Source organism: Vigna radiata, chromosome 2, assembly GCF_000741045.1.
Source record: "Vigna radiata var. radiata cultivar VC1973A chromosome 2, Vradiata_ver6, whole genome shotgun sequence".
NCBI classification, from domain to species: domain Eukaryota; kingdom Viridiplantae; phylum Streptophyta; class Magnoliopsida; order Fabales; family Fabaceae; genus Vigna; species Vigna radiata.
Window position 1 is genome coordinate 2,862,981 of NC_028352.1, and position 24,386 is coordinate 2,887,366.

General features: G+C 30.9%; 1 protein-coding gene across 2 annotated transcripts; it reads left to right on the top strand.

The window, feature by feature from the left end:
- The first annotated feature begins 11,926 nt into the window (after positions 1 to 11,926).
- LOC106756289 (kinesin-like protein KIN-7D, mitochondrial) lies at positions 11,927 to 24,016 on the top strand. 2 transcript variants are annotated; one of them, XM_014638660.2, is made up of 25 exons: positions 11,927 to 12,565; positions 12,706 to 12,803; positions 12,928 to 13,017; positions 13,251 to 13,303; positions 14,759 to 14,824; positions 15,144 to 15,197; positions 15,422 to 15,481; positions 15,832 to 15,910; positions 16,011 to 16,078; positions 16,324 to 16,380; positions 16,470 to 16,574; positions 16,736 to 16,840; positions 17,795 to 17,902; positions 18,044 to 18,175; positions 18,279 to 18,461; positions 19,163 to 19,339; positions 19,829 to 19,969; positions 20,621 to 20,740; positions 20,857 to 20,907; positions 21,074 to 21,121; positions 21,235 to 21,381; positions 21,685 to 22,419; positions 23,240 to 23,369; positions 23,460 to 23,559; positions 23,654 to 24,016. In XM_014638660.2, the coding sequence occupies exons 1-24, from the start codon at positions 12,234 to 12,236 to the stop codon at positions 23,543 to 23,545; spliced, it is 3,225 nt and encodes a 1,074-aa protein (XP_014494146.1). In that variant the 5' UTR covers positions 11,927 to 12,233; the 3' UTR covers positions 23,546 to 23,559; positions 23,654 to 24,016. The 2 variants fall into 2 exon arrangements, with proteins under 2 accessions (XP_014494146.1, XP_022633777.1); XM_022778056.1 differs by lacking the exons at positions 11,927 to 12,565; positions 12,706 to 12,803 and having other exon boundaries at positions 12,958 to 13,017; positions 13,200 to 13,303.
- Positions 24,017 to 24,386: the final 370 nt, after the last annotated feature.

Below are 24,386 nucleotides of genomic sequence, written 5' to 3' on the forward strand. Positions count from 1 at the left end.
ACTAAATCAATTGAATAGTCGATTATAATGTTTGGTTTAAAAAACTAACTCTTTTTATTGATAAGGTACAAACATATTTAAATAATATTAGATTATGATTGGGTCAGCTAAATTAAACTTTCACTCTGCATTTATGAGATATTTAATACTTGACTTTGACAATCAAATCAATAATTATAAAATTATCCTAACTTGTAAATGGATGATGATATTTTGACAACACTTTTTGACAACTTTTTTTATAACGAGACACGTGTCATCATTTTATTGATCTATTTGAATTTATATTTAAAAAAATATTTAAAATAGACTAATCAAAAGTTGTCACCTATACATTGTAAAAAAATTGTTAAAAAAATATTGTTAAAAACACTTTTGTAATAAAATAATTCTTGACCCTCCGTACTAAGGAAGTTTAAAGCTATTTAGTTTAGTATTAGTTTTGTAATACCTGAAATGAACACTCTTATCCTACCAGTGCATTTTTCAGGTGAAATTGCAGGTTGCACAAGAAAGTACTACTATAATATAAGGTGCTAGGATGGGGCTGGGAACTGTAATAAAAACTGAAGAAACTTCGACCCCTTTTTCCGCCAACGTGATGCAACCAAAATTGTCACAAAACATGAAAACTATGAAACATTGCTATCCTAGCTGTGCATGATGTCCCTACTTACACGTGGGTCTTCCCTTCAGTTTAATCAACTTATTTGCCTAAATATCTTTTTTTATTTATTTTCTTTGTAAGCATAATTAATGTCAAGTTTTTTAATAAATGACACATGACTTTAATAAATAATAAATTTTGAATGTATTTTTATTCGAATACTAAGCGTGAAATTTTTTACAAGTGATAGAATTTTAATAATAGTTTGATAATTGACGTTTAAATTAATAAGAGAATTATAATTTATAAGTGAAAGTACTTAATAAATATTTATTAAAAGATACTATACTTATATTTATATGATCAATATAAGTTTTGAATTTATGTTTATAATAAAATAATATTTATTTTATCATATAATTGTGCAGTCACTCATAAATCAAACATCAACGATTAATAAAATGTTTAAATAAATATCTATCAAGAACGGATGATCATGAATTCTACTCAATCGAAATTTATTTTACAAAATCTCCAACAAATAATATGTTAAATGTAGTATTTAATTGTAATGATGCTATCTTATGATTTAGGATAATGATACTTTGACACTCGGAATATGACAAATTTTTTACACCGCTACGTGTCACATTCTGGGTGGTTCACATGTTTTAAAAAATAAAATGACAGAACATGGATTGAATGTGTAGTGATAGACCTGGTATCAATGTACAAATAAGTGGGTAGTTTAAGCTAACTTTTAGCACGAGGAGGACATTTTTGAATCTGCGTTATTTTTACATTGATACCTTCTCGTGCTAAAAATTAGCCTAAATTACCCACTTATTTGTACATTGATACCAAGTCTGTCACTACACATTGAATCCATGTTTTATCATTTTTTTTAAACATGTGGACCACCCAGAATGTGACACGTGGCGGTGTAAAAAATTTGTCACATTCTAAGTGTCAAATATCATTATCCTATGATTTAAGGTGAGAGGTTTTAAAGTTTAAGTTTATTTTATTTTATATTTTTAAAAGGGTAACATAGTATTTGTTTTCTTGTAATATACGTGAAATGGTGAAAGTGACAGAAGTAAGTAGCTTGAGGTCACCGTCACAGGCATAGCCATAACGAGGACCACAAACAATAAAAAGGATTACCCTTATCATCGTGCATGTGCCATAAAGCTAGCAACATCCACTCAAAGTGAAGTGTCCCAAAGAGAAAATCAATTTCTCAGCCTTGTATTCTTTGCCTGTACTCTTTCTCAGACAGAATATAGACATAGAAGATATATTTTACAATGAAATATAACATGCACAAACTTCTAATATTTTTTACCCTTTTCTTTATAATTTCTGATTCAACATCTTCCTTCTGGGTACATGCACAGTGGTTGTTGGTTAGTTGAAACAAATCCATCTTTTTTAACTTTTTCATTCAGATGACCCCACTTTATTGTAAACTTTTAAAAAAATTAAGTTTACGAGATTTGTTGCATATGTTGATATGAAATAACAACAATTTATAATATAAATACAAATATATAATTTTTACTTTATAAATCCATTTTTTCAAATTTGATTTGATTTCAAGTCAAATTTTTAAGATAGTATGAAAATGTTTTAAAGATTATTATTTTTTTGTTTAATTATTCATTGACTTTTGGAACATTGTCATTAATATATATATATATATATATATATATGTGTATATATATATATATATATATATATATATATGTATATATATATAGTTTTACATAAGAAGTTTTTGTAAATTAAATTTTAAAAAATTAAGATTAATAATGGTTTTACAAATTAAAAGTTAATTGTATTAACATTTAACGACACCTTTTATTTATATATATATATATATATATATATATATATATATATATATATATTTCTTAGGTCTTGTTTGTTTATTTGAGTAGATTTAGAAGAAAATAATTAAAAAGATTTGACAATATTTGATGATAATTTTTTTGTTGTTATTTATTTGAATAGATTTAGAAAGTGAATTTGGAAATAAATATTTTTAATCTGTCGCATAAATTAAATCTTATACTGATTCTCACAAATTTTACTTCAAAATTTATTGTCACTTACTTTTAATTCCATTCAAATAAACAACAACAAAAAATTACCTCTAAATCCTCTCAAATTCTTTCAATTAATCTCTCCCAAATCCACTCAAGTAAGCAAGACTTTATTATTAGAAAAGAAAATAAATTATGATAAAATTTATAATTTTCAATAAAATGTTGATCACTTGGAGCAATTTCCCTTTTCACTAACCTAATTTATATCATTGTTTTGAGCTATAATTATTGATATTTAAAACATTATATTTGATGCGAAGAGTAGATATTTATGCTTAAATTTCACATAATTAAGGTTATGTGTTACTTTCACCTATTTATCTGTCTGAAAAGTGAAGATAGTACATTATTTAATTGTGCACCTAAATATAACTACTGTATACTTCGGAGTGCAAACCAGAAACCCTTACCACAAAATTTGAATAAAATGACCAAATACTTTCTCAATTAAATAATTTATTAAGTAATAGATTTCAAACATTAAAACTTAAGAAATGTACCAAATAATGTTTTAAAAAATGACTACTTGAAGTGATTAGTTAAATTGTTATGTTTTTTTTATTCAACCCCTTAATAAGTAACATTAACTCGAATGAAGAAAATAAAGCTTAGGGGAAAGGGTAAAATGTAGTATATTTTGGAATTGAAGCATCCCATGTACATAAAAAAAATAAAAAATAGTATGTGGAAGTCACATGCAAGAGAAATCTTTAATTCACGAGGGTTAGATAAAGTTGTTGAGTTTGATTTTATTAATATATAGGCATTAATTAATTGGTTCATCGATGCCTGTGATGCGTGTCGCCAAAATAGTTCAACCAGAAAGCTCAAGCATTAACGCGTGCAACCACGACGGCGAGAGCGGTGCCGTGAATTCAAAATAAATATAAATTAATATTAAAATTATTACCAATATATCGCAACTTAATATAAATTATTAATCTAAATACACATTATCAAGATATCACAACTTAAGTGAATTCAATAAGTATTAAATAATGAACAACTTGATTTATTAAATGTTTCAAAAGAAAAATTAAATTTTAAGACAATAAATTTATAATTTTTTATGTTATTTATTAATAGCATTTATTTAATATTCTTTCGTTTTATGGAATTAAGGTCAATTGTTTTTTAAGTTTTATTTGTCAAATTCTTTCTGTTTGTTAGAAGTTTATAAATACCAAAATAAATAAAGATTTTACAGTTTTAGTGATAAATAAGTATTAAATAAAATTACTTACAAACTCTATTTTGGAATGAATTTCATATTAATGTTAGCATTAATTACGGTTTAACTAATATGACTGTTTTAATTTAAATCAATCATCATGAATCTTGAATGTGGTTTAAAATTAACTATCTAATTTATGTTGTCTAAATCCTAAATTGACCATATACAGTCAACAGTATATAATTTAATATTTAAATTCCTCACGTCAATATTTTCTTATATAAATTTTAAAAGAAATTATCTATACACTTTATTTATAAATTTTAGAATAAACTTCATATTAATTTTTAATTATGGTTTAACTAATATGATCATGTTTTAATTTAAATTAATCGTCATAAATCTTAAATGTTGTTTAAAATTAACACTTAATTTATGTTGTCTAAGTATATGATCATATATACAATACATTGTATAATTTTATACTTAAATTCCTCACATCAATACTTTTTTATATGAATTAAAAAAAATGTTTTTGCAAGTTTTAATCAAAAGAAACAAAAAATGATACTAAATAAACTACTGATGCAATACAACAAAATAAATTTAAAAGGCAAAAAAGTAAACAAAACATATTTGCTTGACATTTAAGGTATTACATGAATGCATGGTCACATGTTATGAAACCCAAATGTCACCTTCTTTGATTTTAATAAAATAACAAAAGATATATTATAATTTATTCAATTTATCTAGTATTACTGTGTATTATTCAATTTATGTATATTTCCAAAAAAATTAAGCATGTGCATGCACAACTATATAACGCCACCAAAAAAAAAAAATTGCATTAATAAAATTTAGGACAGATTTTTAATCTAGATAGATATTTTGAATGAGAGTTTTTTCACTGTTTTTATCTATACATCTAAATTTGAGATTTCATTTAAATTAACATAATGGATTCAAGCAACTACACATATTACTTTTTTTTAAGTGATCGGTTATTATGAATTTACATCATTTTATTTTCAATGAATATGTTTGGAACCTTTGGAGTTTGTCATTTTATTATTATGTAGAGTTAAATATGTTTTTGTTCCTTAATTTTTAGTAAAAATTAGAATTAATTTTTTTTTTTAAATTTTGACCTAATTTAGTCTCCAAATTTTACAAATATATGAATTCAGTCCTTTTAACTAAATTTTGTTAGGTTTATTTGATGTTTTAAGCATGTTTTATGATAGTATTTGGGTTGTTTACATTGTTTGACGTATGTTTGCTTCAATCTTAATTGAGAAACGCATTTGAAACATCAAATGAGAAACGTATTTGAAACATCAAATAAAATTGACAAAATTCGATTAAAAGGACTAGATTCATATATTTCTAAAGTTAAAGGACTAAATTAGTCAAAGTTTTTAAAAGAGACTAATTTTAATTTTTATTAAAAATTAATAGATAAAAAACATATTTAAACATATTTAACTCTATTATATACAGTCTCAAAAAAATTAAAATACTTATCGGTTAATTTGCAAATTTATAATTTGATGGAGACAACGGAACCTATTATAATTTTCTCCTTTCTGAAATTTTAAGAAAAGAAGTTATGACAAATAACATTTTACTCAAAGACAAATCCTGATTGCAACAAGTGCACAAGTCCCTGGGTATTTATTGTTTTCATTTGATTTTAGCATTTTCTTTTTTTAACTTTTGTCATATGCTTTGATGTTGTTATTTGCAATTTGACACGGAGAATATTTCAATGGAGGTTTCTAATAAGACTGGTTGCTTATTTTTGAACCTATTACCAATAAGATTTTGCCAGTATTCTATAATGTCTTTTTTTAATGTAAATCTGTCAATATCTATCTTCTATAAATTTAGGTATGTCTTTTTTTAAACATAAAGAAACAAACACGGGTATTTTCCAAACCATACATCTTACAAATCCTTACATATATATTTTTTTTTTTTATATTTTTGCATATTTCAAATTTGTTAAAATAATAACTTAACATTTGATTGATTTTAAGAATATTATCTTAACAAATTTAAGGTTAAAATATTGACATGGGAAAAAAATATCTTAATATCTGATGGAGATATTTGTCTATTAATAATGTTATATTATTTAAAAATTAAGATAAAAAGTAATTTAAATACAATTTTTTCTATTATTTTATAATATGTTTTCAAGACGAAATTATAGAAGTTTTAAATTTTGAAACAAACACTACCTTAAAATATAAATTATTCACGATATTATTTTTGCTAAGTTGTTATTTCAATTATGAGTTTTAATCCTTTATTGGATAGTTGGTTTTTTTGTTAAGTTGTTATTTCATTTGTAAATTTTAATTTTAAATTAATTTGTTTTCTTTTTGTTTTAAAAATTGAGTTGAACTCACACTATACTGTTTTTTCTTGTTTATTACTAAATTAACTTTGTAACTCATCTGTATTTTGCATTTATTTTAGTGTGTATTTTTGTAACTTATTAAAGTGTAACATTCTATTTAATATTATAAAATTATTAAACAGAATATTATAAAATTAATAACACAGAATATTATAAAGTCATCCATTAGACGTCAGTTCTGTAAAAATCTGACGTCTATTATTGCACGGTGGCATTATCATAAATAAATTGAAAAACTAGACGTCAGTTTCGATGTCAGGCGACGTCTATGACATCATAGACGTCGCACCTGCCGCAAACTGACGTTCAATTTCCTGAGGTATGTGATAAGACAGTCCATTGACGTCGAATTTTCAAGGGACCGACGTCTACTAGACTGCAATTAATGTTGCCCATCAAATTCCCAGGAGCTTAGAATTCGGCTAGCAAGGGCACTGACGTCTACGTCACTGACAGGAAATCAAACGTCAACTGGTTCAGCTTTAGACGTCGAATAGACGTCGGATCCCGTGAAAAAACGACGTCGACTGGGCTACAATTAATGTTGTTCACCTAATTCCCCAAGCAATTAGACGTCACGTAGTCAAACGCCAACGTCTAAGGCCTGTCTGAAAGGCGGGAAGACAAAAATTCTTCAATGTAGACGTCAGTTCTAAGGGGCACCGACGTCTAAGTTCCTGTATTTTCACCAAATTCGAGGGTTATAGACATTGGCTGTGAGGGGCACCACATGAACTACCCTGACAGGAAACCAAAACGTCAATCTTTTCAGCTTCCTAGACGTCGGATCCCCTGAAACACCGACGTCTATAGACGTCGGTTTCTGGAACAACCGACGCCCCATTTCATTTTAAATAGACCGCAGACTCTTCTCACCATTCAGTTTCTGATCTCGTCTTCATCTCTTCTCCTTTTTCCCTGCTTCTCCTCTTCTTTTACTCGCTTGCGCACCTCTACTTTTTATCTCTTGCGGCATCGCATTATCGTTTCTCAATATGTTATTGTCTTCGTCCTCTCCTTTTTCTCTCTTGCATCCTAGGTGAGTGTTTTTTTTTAATGNTTACCGTTTAAACTTTCTTTAGTTTTTTATCGATTATCTTGTGGTTCAACTGATTAAAATTTGTTTTCTTTGTGTTATGTTTTAGTGCAGTTTTGATCCTCTCTTTAGGTAACATAGTGTAACATTCTCCCTTTGCTAGTTTCCTCACAAATAGAGTGACGATCTTTTGAGTTTTCTATGGCTTCCGACCCAAAATGGAACTTGGATCCTTGTCTAGTTCTCGTGTCACCGTAATTTTTTTATTTTGCGGTTGAATAATGGGAAGTAGTCATGGACCCAGGTTCGGTTTTGGGTTGAATGTCATAGAAGATTCAAAAGACGCAAGCTTTTTTTGTGGGGAAACTAGCGAGAGGAGAGTGTTAGACAATGTTATGGATCAAAACTGCTCTAAAACACAACGCCCTTGTTAGACGTCGGTTAGTGCATGGTCCGACGTCTATAAGAACATAAACGTCGGTTAGTGTCATTTACAACCTCTATATATTCATGTTGACGTCGGTTTAGGAATATGCGGACGTCTATATGGAGTAAATAGACGTCGGTTTGAGTATAATCAGACGTCTATATAGACGTCGGTGGATATAGTTAACTGACGTGTATATAGACGTTGGTGGGTTGAATTCCGACGTCACATAGACGTCACCCATATAGACGTCGGTTGGGAAAGTGACGTTAAAAGCCCAAATTAACCAACGTTAAACAACATTTTTGCACTAGTGACACAAAATAATGTAGTGTGTGCTAATGAACAAAATCATCATCATACGATATTTAACCACATTAAATGCAAGTTAAGCATGGATAGGGTACAATAAGTTACACATGTATGCACTTGTAGTGGTTTCTAGGCTTTGTAGCCTCAAGGGTTATCACTCAACCATACACTAGGTTAACCTCTTTCGCGCTTACAACCACAAGTTGTCCATAGACTGTAACCTTTTATTACTTTTTACGACATAACACATTCTTTTTATCTGAGTGTGAATGGTTATTAGAAGGTCAATGTACCATCTCATAAAATCTTATATGTCAAGGCATACATTAAAGTTATCACCAAAAATAATTTATCCTTAAAATTCCTTCAACGTTATCACCGTACACGTCCACGACAATATTACCATCTTAATCGAACATAATGATAATCATAAACATGTACAAAGTTTGTTATAATTCGATATTAAAAGGTGAAAGAAGAAATCAAATCTAATATACAAGTCAACGCTTAGAGGTTGCACTCAGCACTAAACATTTTGCAAAAGATGACGCTTAACTACAAGACTGATGCTTAGTGTTATTCTTCTTGTAAAATTGGGCGCTTGGCATGATATCCTATTCGTAAAATAAGACACTCAACGTCACCCTAACACCGTTGAATGCTATACCAGATATCAGAATTATAATTTGTACTTTTTAAAAGGATTTATACTCGTTCGATTGATCAAATAGGTATGTTTTTTTAGTGAATTAGTTCAAAAGAGTTTTAGACAGAAAACTCATACTTTTTTACCAATTACTCACATTGTAACTTTCTTAAACATACAAAATCCAAATCAAACTAACAATTCACAATTCAAACAATTCATAGTATACATATTCACAGGCAACCATGCTTATCACAAAATCAATTATTTAAAAAAATCACACTTTATTTATAACTCGAAATCAATCAACGACGTGCATGAATGAACTTAACGATACCGATATAAAAGCCTTAAGTATTAGCTTCATTTATCTTTGATAACAGCCAAACAACTAAGAGTATGTCTTTCAAAACATTAATCAATAAATAATCTTATAAATGATTCTATGCACGAGACTTTGTCCATAGTCCACATGAAAAATGAATAAGTAATTCTAACCTAAAAAAGAGGAAAAAAACGATTTTTTTCAAACTAATAAATTAATCGGTCAGGAATGAAAAATTTGTCACAATGATCACTCAAACATTATCCAATTTTTAAACCGATAAATAAGAAGTTAAGTAATATAAAAAGAGAATATAAAGCTCCAGGAACAAAATTATAAAATAAATACGTGTTTTTAAATAAAGAATCTTGTATATACAAAATCTATTTATACTTTAAAATTTATAATATCAAAAGTAATCGAGTCTCGTAGTATTAATACATTACCAAATTTAAAATACAAATTTACAAACTCTTTGTTAATGCACATATGTTTTTTTTTTTTTTCAGTTGGTACATTTTAGTAATGTATATCGAATTTTAGTAGACAAAAATACTCTCATATATCATGGATTCTAAGTTTAAGGTCAAAGATATTTGAATAATTTTCTTTCTCAAAACTTAAAAAACAAGAAGTACTCGAAACCTTTACTCACATCTCTTATTCTCTCAACCCTTTCTCTTTCATCTTTCACACTCCGATCTTTTCTCTTTCATTCCTACTATAATCCCAATTGAAAAGAATCAGAAACACTTGTCTAACCCTAGTTCACCTTTCTCACTTATCTAATTTGTTTTTCTCTCATCTCCATATTCTCTATCACCCACACACAATAACCTGTGACACCGTAATTTGTTGCTCTTACTTTGTTCTTTCATTCGTTTTCCACTTTAATAACAAAATAATGGATGATGTTGATGTTGATTTTTGATCAGAGGACTCTGTTATATATTTTTCCTTCTTACTATTTTAAATTTCATTTTTAAATTAAATCACGGTAATAAAACCTTCACAAATCACAAAATTTCCATGCATCATTTGTGCATCTACACCACATTTCATTATATTTTTATCACATTATACATTAAGTTTGTTTATTGATGTGTATGCATGACTTTTTTTTTTTATGATAAATATTAGAATTAAAAAAAATGATATAAAATTTATGTATAGTTCAACACACGTAGCAAAATCTTTTTCTTAATGGAAGTAGCAAAACATGGTGCCACTGGTGTCACTCAAAATGGATTATTTTGGTAGGTGTATGAATGATGCATTTCTGGCTACGATAATTGCGTTGAATGACATTCGTTATTTTTTTTATCATTTAGTGTGATTAGTTTACATGAAATTGAAATAAGTAATTTCATGTAATACAAAATTAATAATAATAAATAAACATATTAAGATACATTGGATAATCTTACAATACTCATTTTGATTATTTTGTTATTAAAATGGAAAACAAATGAACAAACAAATCAAGACGGTATCACTGGTTGCTGTGTGGGTGAGACAGAGTATAGAAATGAGAGAGAAACAAATTGGATAAGTGAGGAAGGTGGATTAGAGTTAGACGAGTGTTTCTGATATTTTCAATTGGGGTTATAGTAGGGATGACAGAGAAAAGGTTAGTGCGAGAGAAATGAAAGAGAAATGGTTGAGAAGAATGACAAAGGTGAGTAAGGGTATGAGTTTTTTTAGTTTTGAGAATGAAAACTATTAAAATACCCTTAACATTAAAACTTAGAATCTATATTATATAAGAGTATTTTTTCCTACTAAAATTCGATATATATTATTAAAATGCATCGACTGAAAAAATAGTGTATGCATGTTAGCAAACTCAATAAATAATTTATTTTCATTACAAATTAAATGACCGATGATTAATTAAATTAAAGTTTGGAAATTTTGAAAATAATAGAATAAAACATTTTAACAAGGGAGACCAAATTTAAGGATTTAGAAAAAGTAAAATAAAAAACATGTATGTAGTTCTTGGAATATATCTTTACTCTTTAAACATTACAGATTTTTATATATTAAATTTAAAAATACATCACAATTAAGCTTTCCTTGGCACAGTAAGAAAATAAAGTTGCTAATTACCTATGCAATAAGAAAGAAAATATTCAAGTAATACAAACATAAATCACAAAATTTAATACATCCATACCTACTGTAAGTCGTTATAGCGTAAAAGAACATAATTGTTTATCTGTGTATTACAACCCAAGTTACACATATAATTTAGTATACATGCTAATTATAGATTTCAAAATCTATTTTCTGATACATTAAATCGGCCCAATACACGTAACCATTAATAATACTATAACACATACGTAATAACCATATAATAAATTTTATCACATAAGAATTCTCAATAAGTAAATGATACACACAAACATACATATATGTATATATATAATTATTGTGAATTCAAGTTAATGTCACTAGTTTTATAAAAATACTTATCAACAGGGAGGTTATTGATTAAAGTTTTTATTGAATTTGAATTTTTTCTTTTTAACAAAAATATTGCGGGTTGATAAAAATATATATAAATATTTACTTATTAATGATTTTAATTATATAAAGTTTAGCATTTATGGAAATTGGCCATTTATATGTTTATTGTTGCTGTGCTCCCGCTCAAATTCAGGCTTAGGTTTATTTAAAGCAATTCCTCTCTGATATTATTGCGCGGGCACTTCCACTGTTCCGCCAGTTTAAAAACCCATCTCAACATCGTCATCCGCCATGTCAGCATTTGGAAATTTCTAAATCAATTTTTTGTATCCTCCCATAAAATAAAATAAAATTACACAGAAAAAAAAAAATTTAAACTGAGACATGCCCTACAATCTCTCACCATTTTCACCATCTTCTTCACCCACTCTCTCTTTCTCTCTCTTCCCCTGCAACTCACGTCTGTCTGAGAGAAAACGAAAGACTCACTCTATGTGATAATCATATCTCAGAGATTCAAAGCAGACAAACAAAAAAGAAAAAGAAAAAGAGAGGAAATAGAACTAAATGTTCTTCGCCTTTTCTTTCCATCGCCATGTGAGTTCTGACACATTCTATTCTTCTTCTCGTGTTCTCTCTTTAATTCATATTTCGCTGGTTTCTATTGACTCACCAACTCGGTGAGTCAACTCATGGCCTCGTCCTCACGTGCAAGGAGCAGCTCGCCATTTTCGCACCGCAAACCCTCTACTCCTCACTCCTCATCCTCATCCACTTCTTCCGTCACCAACGGACGCGTAATGCCTCGCTCCTGTTCTTCTTCCACGTCGTCGTTTTACAACTCCGGCGGCGGTGGCGGTCCGTCCATGACTCCGAGTCGCGGTCGCAGCGATTCAATCGGCTATGGTTACGGTAATCCTTCGCCGGTGGAGTTCGGAATGGAGGACGAGGTGATCATGGAGCCGGTGGATCCTTCCAGGTCTCGGGATAGCATTTCGGTCACGATTCGGTTCAGACCGTTGAGGTAATGCTTAGATCTGTAGCTATGAAATCAGATCCATTAGCTGTGAGTTTTAGAGAAACCGAATCGTTCGGTTTGTTTCTATCTTTTCTGCGTTGATTTATCTGTGATCGAATGAGTGTTACGGTGTTGTTTGGCTGTAGTGAAAGAGAGTACCATAGAGGAGACGAGATCGCGTGGTATGCGGATGGTGACAAGATTGTGAGAAACGAGTATAATCCAGCTACTGCTTATGCATTTGGTATTTTCATTTCGAACTCCTCTTCATGTGATTTTTTGTGGAACAAGTAGTGAGCAATTGGGTTTTTTCTTTGTGTGGAAAATTATGGATATGGATGTTAGAATTCTGAATTGATTTGTGACAGATAGAGTGTTCGGACCGCATACAAATTCCGACGAGGTGTACGAAGTAGCTGCCAAACCTGTTGTGAAGTCTGCCATGGATGGTGTAAACGGTATGAACTCTGGATTCGAGAAAATTTTTCACAACGGGATGTGATGCCTCTCTGGCAGTGTCCCATTTAGTGGCAATTGCAGAGTCGTTCTATTTCTTTGATGGAAGCTGCTTTAGTTTCCAGTGATGCATATAGTTAATAGTTAGATTTCAATGGTTAATACGTACTGGTTATGTGTTTAGTGCTGGTGGAGTTTGCTGGGTTTGGAAGATAACTTATGATAAACATTGCAGGAACTGTGTTTGCATACGGTGTGACGAGTAGTGGTAAGACACATACTATGCATGTAAGTGTCACCTTTAAAATTAATGTACTGGTTTGAATCTTGTATACTATGAAAGTCAAATGTCTATGTTTCATCTCTTCATTATATTGTACCATAAAGTCAGTCGTTTGAATTAGTAAATTTTACAGATATTTATTACGGGTTATTTTCTTCCTGCTCTCTCCGATTCAAACCTGTCTGACTATTTAGAAATCGTTTTGTTTGAATTTAACTTTAGTATAAGGATTTAATTAAATACTTAATGGGATTAATTTTTATATATTATTATTATTATTATGACACGATTGGAAATTATGCTAGATATAATTTTTGATTCAGTTATTTTAACAATTAATTGAGTTACCTTACATATTAATTTGTGATTGAACAACAATATATAAATCTTTTTCACTCTCATTGTATGGGATATTTTTTCATATTTAATTATGTTTTTTCCACCTTTATCCATATCTCTTAATATCTTCATTAAGTGCATGTTGGTTCAGCCTATTTTGGGAAAAAAAATAAATATCAATGAAGTGACAATAATTTTGGCATTTTAATGAAGGTAAGTTAGTCAAATGTGTATTTTCTTCTTATTAGTGTTATTTTATATTTTTCATTATCCTTTTGAGTGAGTAACTTTTACCAGTGGGTATTTTGAACGAAAGGGAGTAGTTATTTTGTGTCGTAGTATATTTGTCAATTGTGAGGTCTTTTTGATGAATTACTAATTTTTTCTGTTTTCAATTTTCTAATACAGTAAAACATGTTACATGAAAGCAACTTTCTTGTAAGCCTTTACTTTTTATATTATTTTTTCGATGATTCTTTAGCAAACGGTAAAGAAGTTTCGGGGGAACTTTTAACTCTGTAAACTATCACTGTGCACTACATTAGTTATAAGTTATCATTTTACAAACAACAAATGCCACAAGTTCCTTGTCATTCATCTTAGAAGTTAATGTATTGGTGATCGAGTTAAAAGAAGTACAACTAAAAGTTTTATTTTAATGTATTGAACAGAATTTTTGTATTAGTTTGAAGGTCCAATTCATTAACAGAAAATATAGATTTTATTCACACAAAGATACAATATTAGCTTTGTAAAGAGTTAGTTAAACTGAAACTATCGAGAACTGAAACTTGCGATTTGAGACTAGATTATTAATTATCATATGAAACTAGCAGCCATTTTTATGGTTGTTTTGCTTGTTATATATCATATGGTTTCAAGTAGATGTAGTGTAATTCAGTATTGCAACGTTGTAAGTTCAATTTTGAAATTCAGTAGCATGATTTGGGATTCGAATTTTTTGATGACTCTAAAGTCTTACAAGTATTTACAATACCATATTTATTGTTTCCCTTTCCAATTCATTCATTCCTAGAATCTTCTTCATGCTGTACATTTATAAATTTACTTGATCTTTAAAGTTGTGTTTCTTATTGGCATTTTAAAAATGATATTTGCAGGGAGACCAGAATTGTCCTGGTATCATACCGCTGGCTATCAAAGATGTTTTCAGCATTATCCAAGATGTGAGCTTTCACGCTAACCTAGTAAATGTTGACGAAGTCATTGTTATTTGTGGGTTTATTTAGAAATACTTGTGTGGCTCTGACCATTGCTATTCACTACAATATGTGCTTTGGACTATAGGCAGTGTCTTTTGTATATGTTATTATCAATTCTCTATTACTTTGTGTGCCGTACTTGTGGCCAAGTAGGCATCTACTTACCTTGCACACCATTTATCCCCCAGAATACATGAGTTGTACGTCTGGACTCTTGATTGATAAGTCAGTACTTGTTTTATTTAAATGACTACTTTTGAATAACTAATTGCTTTTAATGCAGACTCCAGGAAGAGAGTTCTTACTCCGAGTTTCCTATCTAGAAATATATAATGAGGTAAAAATGGAACAAACTGTGTTCACACATCCCACCTTCTGTGCTCTGAACACGTTTAAAATAGTTCATCATTAAATGCATCACTTTAGGCCTTATCTCAATTATATTTTCTATGATCTGCATTTTGAGATACTGATTATCACGTTACATGTTATACTGTCTGATATATTTCTTCTTTTTCTTTTTTGTTTTAATAGACGTTTTCCTGTTTCTACTTCTGTCAGGTGATAAATGATTTGCTCGACCCTACTGGCCAAAATTTACGTGTTAGAGAAGATGCACAGGTTTCTTACTTATTTTTAGTTAATTGAAATTAAAATTATTTATATTAGTTCTTACCAGATTTTAAAATGAACTCTTTTCTACACTGTTGTCAATTCTCTTTCAATAGGCAAACGGATATTTGTAGTTGTCTTTGAAAGGTGGCATGGCATGTATAAGAACTTTATTTTAGAAGCTTTTTTGGTATAGCTAACATTCCTGTTAAAATTTCCACCGAGATAATTCAAGGACACCATCTGTTATTGGAAGAACATATAGAAATTTCTTTACTTTGAACTTCTCAAACAAAATTCTTGTTTTCTTAAGGCTAGTTGTAGTCGTGACCAGGGATTTATGTTCGCATNTATTTCAGGGAACTTATGTGGAGGGTATAAAGGAAGAAGTTGTTTTGTCACCTGGACATGCCCTTTCCTTTATTGCTGCTGGGGAAGGTTAAAGTTGCCTGTGTTTTTAATAATAAAGCTCTCATGGTTAATTGTTGGTTACTTGGTTAAATGTTACTTTATTAACGAGGATGTTATATAATGGCAGAGCATCGTCATGTTGGATCAAATAATTTTAATCTTTTCAGCAGCCGAAGTCACACAATTTTTACACTTGTAAGCATTCTTGGAATTACAGTATCGAAATTTTGTGTTGTAGCAACATGTGTACACGGAGTCTTATTTCCAAAGGATTTTTAATGGCTAAGGGACTCAAATTATGCTTACATACTGAATTTATCACGTGCTGGTTAAATGTTTAATTTTTCCTCAGCTAATGTATTTGGATTCCTGGACCTTGGTAAGCCATTTTTTGTTTCAATTCTAATCTGCATTGTTATTGCTATCCAATTCATTTGCAGATGATTGAAAGCAGTGCCCACGGTGAAGATTATGATGGAGTGGTCTTCTCTCAGCTTGTATGTGAACATTATTAAGAAATTTTCAGATAACATGCACACATACATTGCCTACTATTCTTATTTTTGTACTTGCATTCTTCGATTAGAACTTGATCGATCTTGCGGGATCCGAGAGCTCAAAAACTGAAACTACTGGATTAAGAAGAAAAGAAGGATCTTACATAAACAAAAGTCTTCTGACACTTGGAACAGTAGGTGTCTTTCATTTCCTATATTTGTTGTCTATTATGAATGTTATGATTTTCTTTTTGGGAGACCTGATCACTAGTTAGATAATTTACTGTTTCTCTTTTTGCCGAAGATCACAAATTCCGCCTCCTGAAAGCCTTGATTTTATGGTTTCAATTTAAAGGTTATTGGAAAATTAAGTGAAGGGAAAGCATCTCATGTTCCATATCGTGACTCAAAGCTTACTCGCCTCCTGCAGTCTTCGCTTAGTGGGCATGGCCATGTTTCGGTGAGTTTGGGATTCTACTACACTTTTAATGATAAAAAATCTTTATCTGTTTTTGGTGTCCCTTTTAATTTACACAGTTGTTGAGACATCTTGGACCTAAAAAATCAGTCTTAAAGTGGTTGTTAATTTGAATACGAATAATAAATTTCCATTATAACCATTTTTTTGTACATTCAACATATTCTAAGGATAGAGGAATACATTATTGAGTGTTCTATTTCAATAGACCATAAATATTACAGTCTTACAATTTGCAATTTATATCAAATGATGAATCGCAGCATTTAGAATCATTTGATAGCTGGATGGATTGGTGTAATTCTGCACCATCAATGTGATATGCTCGATTCTGCAACTTAGTTATTTCTTTTTCTTTACCTTACCTCACCAATGAAATGAAGAAGTTAAACTTTAAATTGTAAAGAGGAACTGAGGAAACCCTACTGAAATGCTTTCTAGTTTATCAGTTTCATCCTCTATTTTTATTCCTTTGAAATAGTTTTCAGACATTACTTACTCATTCTATTACCATACACTAAATTTGGCTGTCTAATTGCTGTTGTCAATCTTTTGAAATAAAGGCTTCACTAAAAAATTACATGATTTTTGTTTTTCTGACAATTATGGTTACGTAGCAGTTTTGTAATTTTAAATTTATTATTATACTAAAGCATTATACATCTTTTAGCATTTATACGAAACATTTTGAGATTTTTCTTTTTATTTGCTTGTTGTATTTATTGATTTGGTATGATTATCATTCAGAATTAACATGACAATTTCAATTTGAACCCCAGTTTATTGCAATAGACTCTTGAAATAGGGCATGGTCTTTTGAAACTCTTTCCATTCTCTTTATTCACCATAATGGATGTATTTGAACAAAGTATGTCAGAATGTCTGCATGAGCACCATTGCACCATATTGATGTTGTCTTTAACATGGAAATTTCAGCTTATTTGCACCGTAACTCCAGCATCCAGTAATATGGAAGAAACTCATAATACCTTGAAGTTTGCTAGCAGGGCAAAGAGAGTAGAGATATATGCCTCACGTAATAAGGTCCGGTTCATTTTTTTGTGTTCTCTGAACATCTATTAATTAGCCACATAACAGTCTGGCTATTATTCATAAAAGGATCTAGGTGACTATTATCATGTCGGTGAGGTTTCTGATTGATTATTGAATATTTTGTTAAAACAGATTATTGACGAAAAATCTCTAATTAAGAAATACCAGAGAGAAATTTCTGTCCTTAAACATGAACTTGATCAGCTTAAGAAGGGAATGCAACTTGGTGTTAATCACGAGGAGATCATGAGCTTAAAACAAAAGGTTTTTAGCTTCCCCTAAATTGTTTAGTTTTACATTTCTTACTCGGGTTTTTTGTATTTGTGCTCGAGATCTGATTCTTATTTGGTACAATTGACATGAGTAGTTGGAAGAAGGTCAAGTTAAAATGCAGTCAAGATTGGAAGAAGAGGAAGAAGCGAAGGTTGCTCTTATGAGTCGGATCCAGAAGCTAACAAAGCTCATTCTGGTTTCATCAAAGAATGCAATTCCGGGATATGTAACTGAAGCTACCAGTCACCATCAGAGTCACTCTGTTGGTGAGGATGATGTGAGTTCTTCCTTCAATCGGTGTGAAATGTGTTTGACTGCTTTTTAAAATAATAACCATTCTAAAAGTGCAAGTACTTTAAGCTCCTAGTTTGATGTAATGCAATATTTTTGTGCAGATTGAGTTTCTCATTCTAAATATGGCCACCTCGTGATCGTGTAGTTCCTTTTAGGCTTAGTTAATTCTTTGCATCTACGGGTGGATATAAGTTGGGGTTGAATGTTTTAGCGTGACTTAGTTCTGAAATTTAGGACACAATCTGTTTAAACGATCTTTGAATTAAATATACTTTTATGAAAAAATCGAGCCTGGCTTTATCGTAGGACTTACTTTACCTGAGCCTGCCTGATAGAGGCTAGGCCATTGGCCTCCACAAGCAGTTTTGGCCAATTTTCATCCCCACTCCCAATATATTGAAGTGTAAATATTTTTAATGAATTGGTCAAGTATTTTATCCTTGCTACCGTTTTCTTGGAAAAAATAAATAAATTTAACCCTTGGTAAATCTAGCATAAGCTTTGCCCATATTTCAAGCACAAATGGCGTTCTCGTGAGGGGTATGCGATATTCAAGCCTCTACTTCTTTACGCTTTCAGGCTGAGTTGGTTATTGACTTCTTAATTATATGAATTAAAGTATTTGCTATTATCAGAAAGATATCTTCCTTCCATATAAATCTAGCTTATTCCTTTTTCTTCCAGAATTATGATGCCCTACGTGATGGATCACTTTTGATTGAAAGTGAGAGTCAAAAAGATGTTTCCACTGTGTCATCTGATCTGTCTCATGATGTTAGACATATGAGATCGTCAAGTAGGCGGAATGAAGAACTCTCCCCAACTAGCAGTATCATCACTGAACCAATACGACTACCAGCGGTAGATTCACGTTCCCATTCCCCCTCAACAATCTGTTTGCTTGTCTCATTCCATGATCTGCATATTAAATGCCTCATCTGCGTAAATGTGTCATAGTCCTGGGTAAAATAATGCATAGTGAAGTTGTTAGAGGGCCTATCTAAATTTCAAAAGCTAGTGAAAACCTCAAACTCATCCGATGCCGTCATCGTGGGGTTCCCTTGTGACTTGTGATCGATTTCTATATGTGTGTTTGTGTGTCTATATATATATATATATATATATATATATATATATATATATATATATATATATATATATATATATATATATATATATTTATTTATTTTTATATGTAAATACTGATACAATATCCTTTGCTGCGATGTTTCTAAAAAGTATTGCCTTTTTGATTACTTATTTTACCTCACTGTATTTTCATTCTTCAAAAGTGTTGGCTTTTTAATATACCTTATTAAATCTCCTTTCTAACTGCATATTAAATTGTAGGGAGGGATGACAATGTCCGATGAGATGGATCTTCTTGTCGAGCAAGTCAAAATGCTTGCTGGAGATATCGCTTTCAGTACCAGCACTCTGAAACGCTTAATGGAGCAGTCTGTAAATGATCCTGAAAGCTCCAAAATACAGGTATCCTGCGAACCTTTCGAACATATTGGTAGATGCGGAGCAGAACTAATAAAGTATTTGCGATAATTTAATTTTTCCGTAAGAACAAGGAATTCAGAGTAGTGGCGGATGTACTAAAATATGACTTGGAAATCATGCGTGTGTACCTCGTGCTCTACGTTGTTCATGGCAGCAAGAATTTAGCTCAGGAAGTTACCAAGCTTTCAGTGCAGAACGCAATGGTGGAATTTAGCTCAGGAATTTAGCAAGAATTTCACTCCTTCCTTCTCAAATTTTTTATTTACTACTTCAAAAAAAAAAACTTTTACTATTTTCAAATTTATCTTTATTAAAATTTTGTAGCACGCTTATTTCATATATTGTGTGCAATGTCGAAAATTATGATAAAATAAATTTTCTTTTCTTTTTGTGCAATTAAAAAAGTACTTATAATATATCCCATAAGTATGAATCTACAAGTATTACGTAATTACACCTGAAAACACTGACTGTACATGTTTCTATAAACATATGTACGCACATTTTTTAAGTGACCTCGACGCTCCATGTTACAACAAGTTCTGTACCTAACTCTAATTGATATGACACTTCGCAGATTTAAGTTTTTTGGTAGAAACCCTTTATATGAAATCTGTGAATTTCTTTTTACAGATTGAGAACTTAGAGCAAGAGATCCAAGCAAAAAGGAAGCAAATGAGCATTTTAGAGCAAAGAATAATTGAGAGTGGTGAATCTTCCGTAGCTAACTCATCTCTGATTGAAATGCAGCAGGTGGCTATTTTGATATTGAAATTCTTTGCTATTCTAACATCTGGAAAGTTATATTTCTATAAATGCTTCAGTAAAGGTAATTTTTGATTTTTGATTTCTTTGGTGTTTTGTTACAGACAATCTCAAGATTAATGACGCAGTGTGATGAAAAGGCCTTTGAGCTAGAGGTATGTCTATTATTCATCACTAGTCATCAATTTATTTCCATTACGTTTGTACCCTCTGATATTTTCCAGCTAATTTCTTTGATATAATATGGATTATAATTCATGAATTATCTAGTCAATGTTTATTAGCTTACAATAATTTAGAATTTTTAATATATCTCTATAGATAAAATCGGCAGACAACCGTGTCCTTCAAGAACAGTTAGATAATAAGGTACGAGTTTATCTTTTTGTTTGTTTTCTTCATCCTTTAAGTTAAAGATGCAATGGAAACCGCTTATTGCTGGGAGAATGTTAACACCCCTTCTTTTGTTATTTTGTTGACAGTGTTCTGAAAATAGAGAATTGCAGGAAAAGGTGAAGCTGCTAGAACAGCAACTTGCAGCAGTCCCAATTGGTACCTCGTTAATGCTTGCTGATCAGTGTACATTTGGAGAACACATTGATGAGCTGAAAAGGAAAATACAATTCCAGGTAACTATTAATGCATTCTTTTGAAACCTCATGGTTAAGAGGATTATGTGCTTTATAAATCCTTTACATTTGGTTTTTGTTTTTCCCTTGGTTATTGCTTCCCTACTTCTCTTCGTACTTCCTCTGTCTTCAGTCTGTTAGTTACAAGTTCTAAAATGAAGTATTATAATTTAAAACCAATTTTAAGGATTCTGTGGAAACTTGATATTTGAAGTTACTAGAGTTAGCAATGATTTAGTTTTTTTTGTCCAATTTGCAGTTTTGCTTTGATTGAATTGCCTGACATATTTATTCACTATTCAGGAGATTGAAAACGAAAAGCTGAAGCTCGAACAGGTTCAATTATCAGAAGAGAACAGCGGGTTGCATGTTCAGAATCAGAAACTCTCTGAAGAGGCTTCTTATGCCAAAGAACTGGCTTCTGCTGCTGCTGTGGAGTTGAAAAATTTAGCTGGGGAAGTTACCAAACTTTCATTGCAGAACGCAAAATTGGAAAAGGAATTGATTGCTGCACGAGACCAGGCTAACACTCGAAATTCTGTTGTACAAACAGTTAATGGTGTTGGCCGCAAATACAATGATGCTAGATCTGGGAGGAAGGGGAGAATTTCTGGCCGTGCTAATGAAAATTTCGGAGTTGGTATGGATGAGTTTGAGTCATGGAATCTTGACGCTAATGATCTGAGGATGGAACTGCAAGCTAGGAGACAGCGAGAGGCAGCTCTTGAGGCTGCATTATCTGAGAAGGAATTTCTGGAAGACGAATACAGGAAAAAGGTTGAAGAGGCCAAAAAAAGAGAAGCCTCGCTGGAGAATGATTTAGCAAATATGTGGGTTCTTGTGGCTAAGTTAAAGAAAGAAGGGAATGCCACGCCGGAATCAAACAATGATACAAAAAAATGTGATGAGGACGTTCAAGTAGACGATCTGAAAACTAATGACATTGAAAGTAGTATTGTCCCCAAGGAGCAGGTTTTAGATATATCAATACAAGAAAATGAAATAACCAATGAAGACCCTTTGGTTGTTCGTCTTAAGGTAACACCCATAGACGTTTATCTGTTTGTTTCTTTCAACATGGAAAATGTGGAACTGGCTACTTTTATATGCATCCCAAGTATTTTATGGTGTTAGTTCTAAATGGCCATAAGTTCTTCCTTGATGAACACATTTGGATGTCTAGACCTCGCTCCGCATATTTTGTTTCAAAAACCTACAGTTAAATAAATTTTTAGTATCTTCAAAATTTACTGTTAAAATTCGTACCTACAGAGTTGTTTCATTATTTTTATTCTCATTATTTAATAAATATGTGAATTTGTATTAGCACACTTGGAATATATCATTAGACCAATAAAGTTATTGCTATGATCGGCTTTGCATTAAATGTTAGGAATAAAAATGCTGAATTTTTTTTGGAGTTTGCAATTTTATTGTGGACTGTTTTTGTATGTACCAAAAAATTATTTAACCTAAAACTCAATTAGCACAAATTATAATGTGCTTCAGACTTTTCTCAGTGCATATTATATGAAATTTAAGATTAACGAGTAAGTGATTTACATTTTTTCTCTGAAACAATCTTTTTCAAGTTCTGAAGGACCAATGACTTTTCTACTTTTTAACAGTCTTTTGTAACAAATGTTTGGTATGAAAGAGGTCTAAATTATATAGCAATGTGCAGACTGTAGAAGTATTTTGACTGTGCTACTTTTACCTGCATGATAAATTATCTTCATATCTTTGGTGACTAGCTCTCAGAAGGCATTGCATTCAATTTTACTGTACAGTTTTGTGATTTGAAATTTAACAAAAAGCTCAATAGGTACACTTTTTGATCTGTAACTTCCTATTTTAGGCACGCATGCAAGAGATGAGGGAAAAAGAATTCAGGCATCTTGGCAATGGAGATACAAATTCCCATGTTTGTAAAGTATGTTTTGAGTCGTCAACCGCAGCAATTCTTCTTCCATGCCGGCATTTTTGTCGTAAGTATTTTTTTTGCCTTCATCTTTTGCAGTTTCCTTGTTTTAAGTCTATTTTCAGCATGAATTACAACCTCTTGTTTGCCATTGCAGTGTGTAAATCTTGTTCACTCGCTTGTTCTGAATGTCCAATATGCCGCACAAATATTGCAGATAGGCTTTTTGCTTTTACTTCTTGACTCTTTAAATAAAGGTCTTGCAATTTTTCTATATACGAGCCATATCCAATTGCTGTACATTTACAAAGTTATAACATGTTTTCATTTTTGTATGTTAAAAATTTCCAGGATTTTATCTCATTGAACTAATATATCTTCGCGGCCACAGGTGCAATTCTTTCATCAGAATTTTTGTATGTAAAACTGTTTGAAAGGTATGTGGATAATGTCTTTTTACTCTACCCTGGAAATTGTATAATAGGGGAGACCAAAGGGTGGGAAAAAGGAATGTAAAAGGGAAATGGAAAGGGTGTAAACAACACTGCTGAAGTACATCTGCACATAGTCTATCTATTCTTTATGTAATACAGCAGATTTTCTGTTGTATATCCTGTGTCTTTTCCAGAGTATAACAACTCGGTTTCCTATTTTTCCCCTTAAGATATTTGGGGTGTTTTAACAAAAATCTTGTGATACAGGGTTTTGACTTTACTTAGTAAAACATGATTCTAATTTTTTGTAGTAGCTTGAGTATTTTCGAAGCCATATAGTAGAACATTATTAATTGAAATTTACTAATAGATCGGTCGAAGGTTGTCTGTGGTTTTTATGAACGCCAATTATACCAAACTTACCAAGTTACACAGTTAAACTAAAAAGATTAAAAAAAAAACACTATCAAATGTTAGATTGGCAGGACAAGAAAAATGTAGAATACATATTCAGAAGTCTAAGTGCTTTTTGGAATCAAGATTATTACCCTTTTGAATGCTTTTTTTTCTTTCAAATATTTATTAAGTTTAACAACAATTTGATGTTAAAAAAAGTTTAAATATCTTTTCTCTTTCAATTAGAACTTTTC

Excerpts from the sequence above, each read along its gene's own strand:
- LOC106756289 (XM_014638660.2), top strand. The coding sequence starts at position 12,234 with ATGGCCTCGTCCTCACGTGCAAGGAGCAGCTCGCCATTTTCGCACCGC. Across the intron at positions 13,304-14,758 it reads GTAAGACACATACTATGCAT|GGAGACCAGAATTGTCCTGG; the intron begins GTAAGTGTCACC and ends TGATATTTGCAG. Across the intron at positions 21,382-21,684 it reads AAAGGAAAATACAATTCCAG|GAGATTGAAAACGAAAAGCT; the intron begins GTAACTATTAAT and ends TTCACTATTCAG.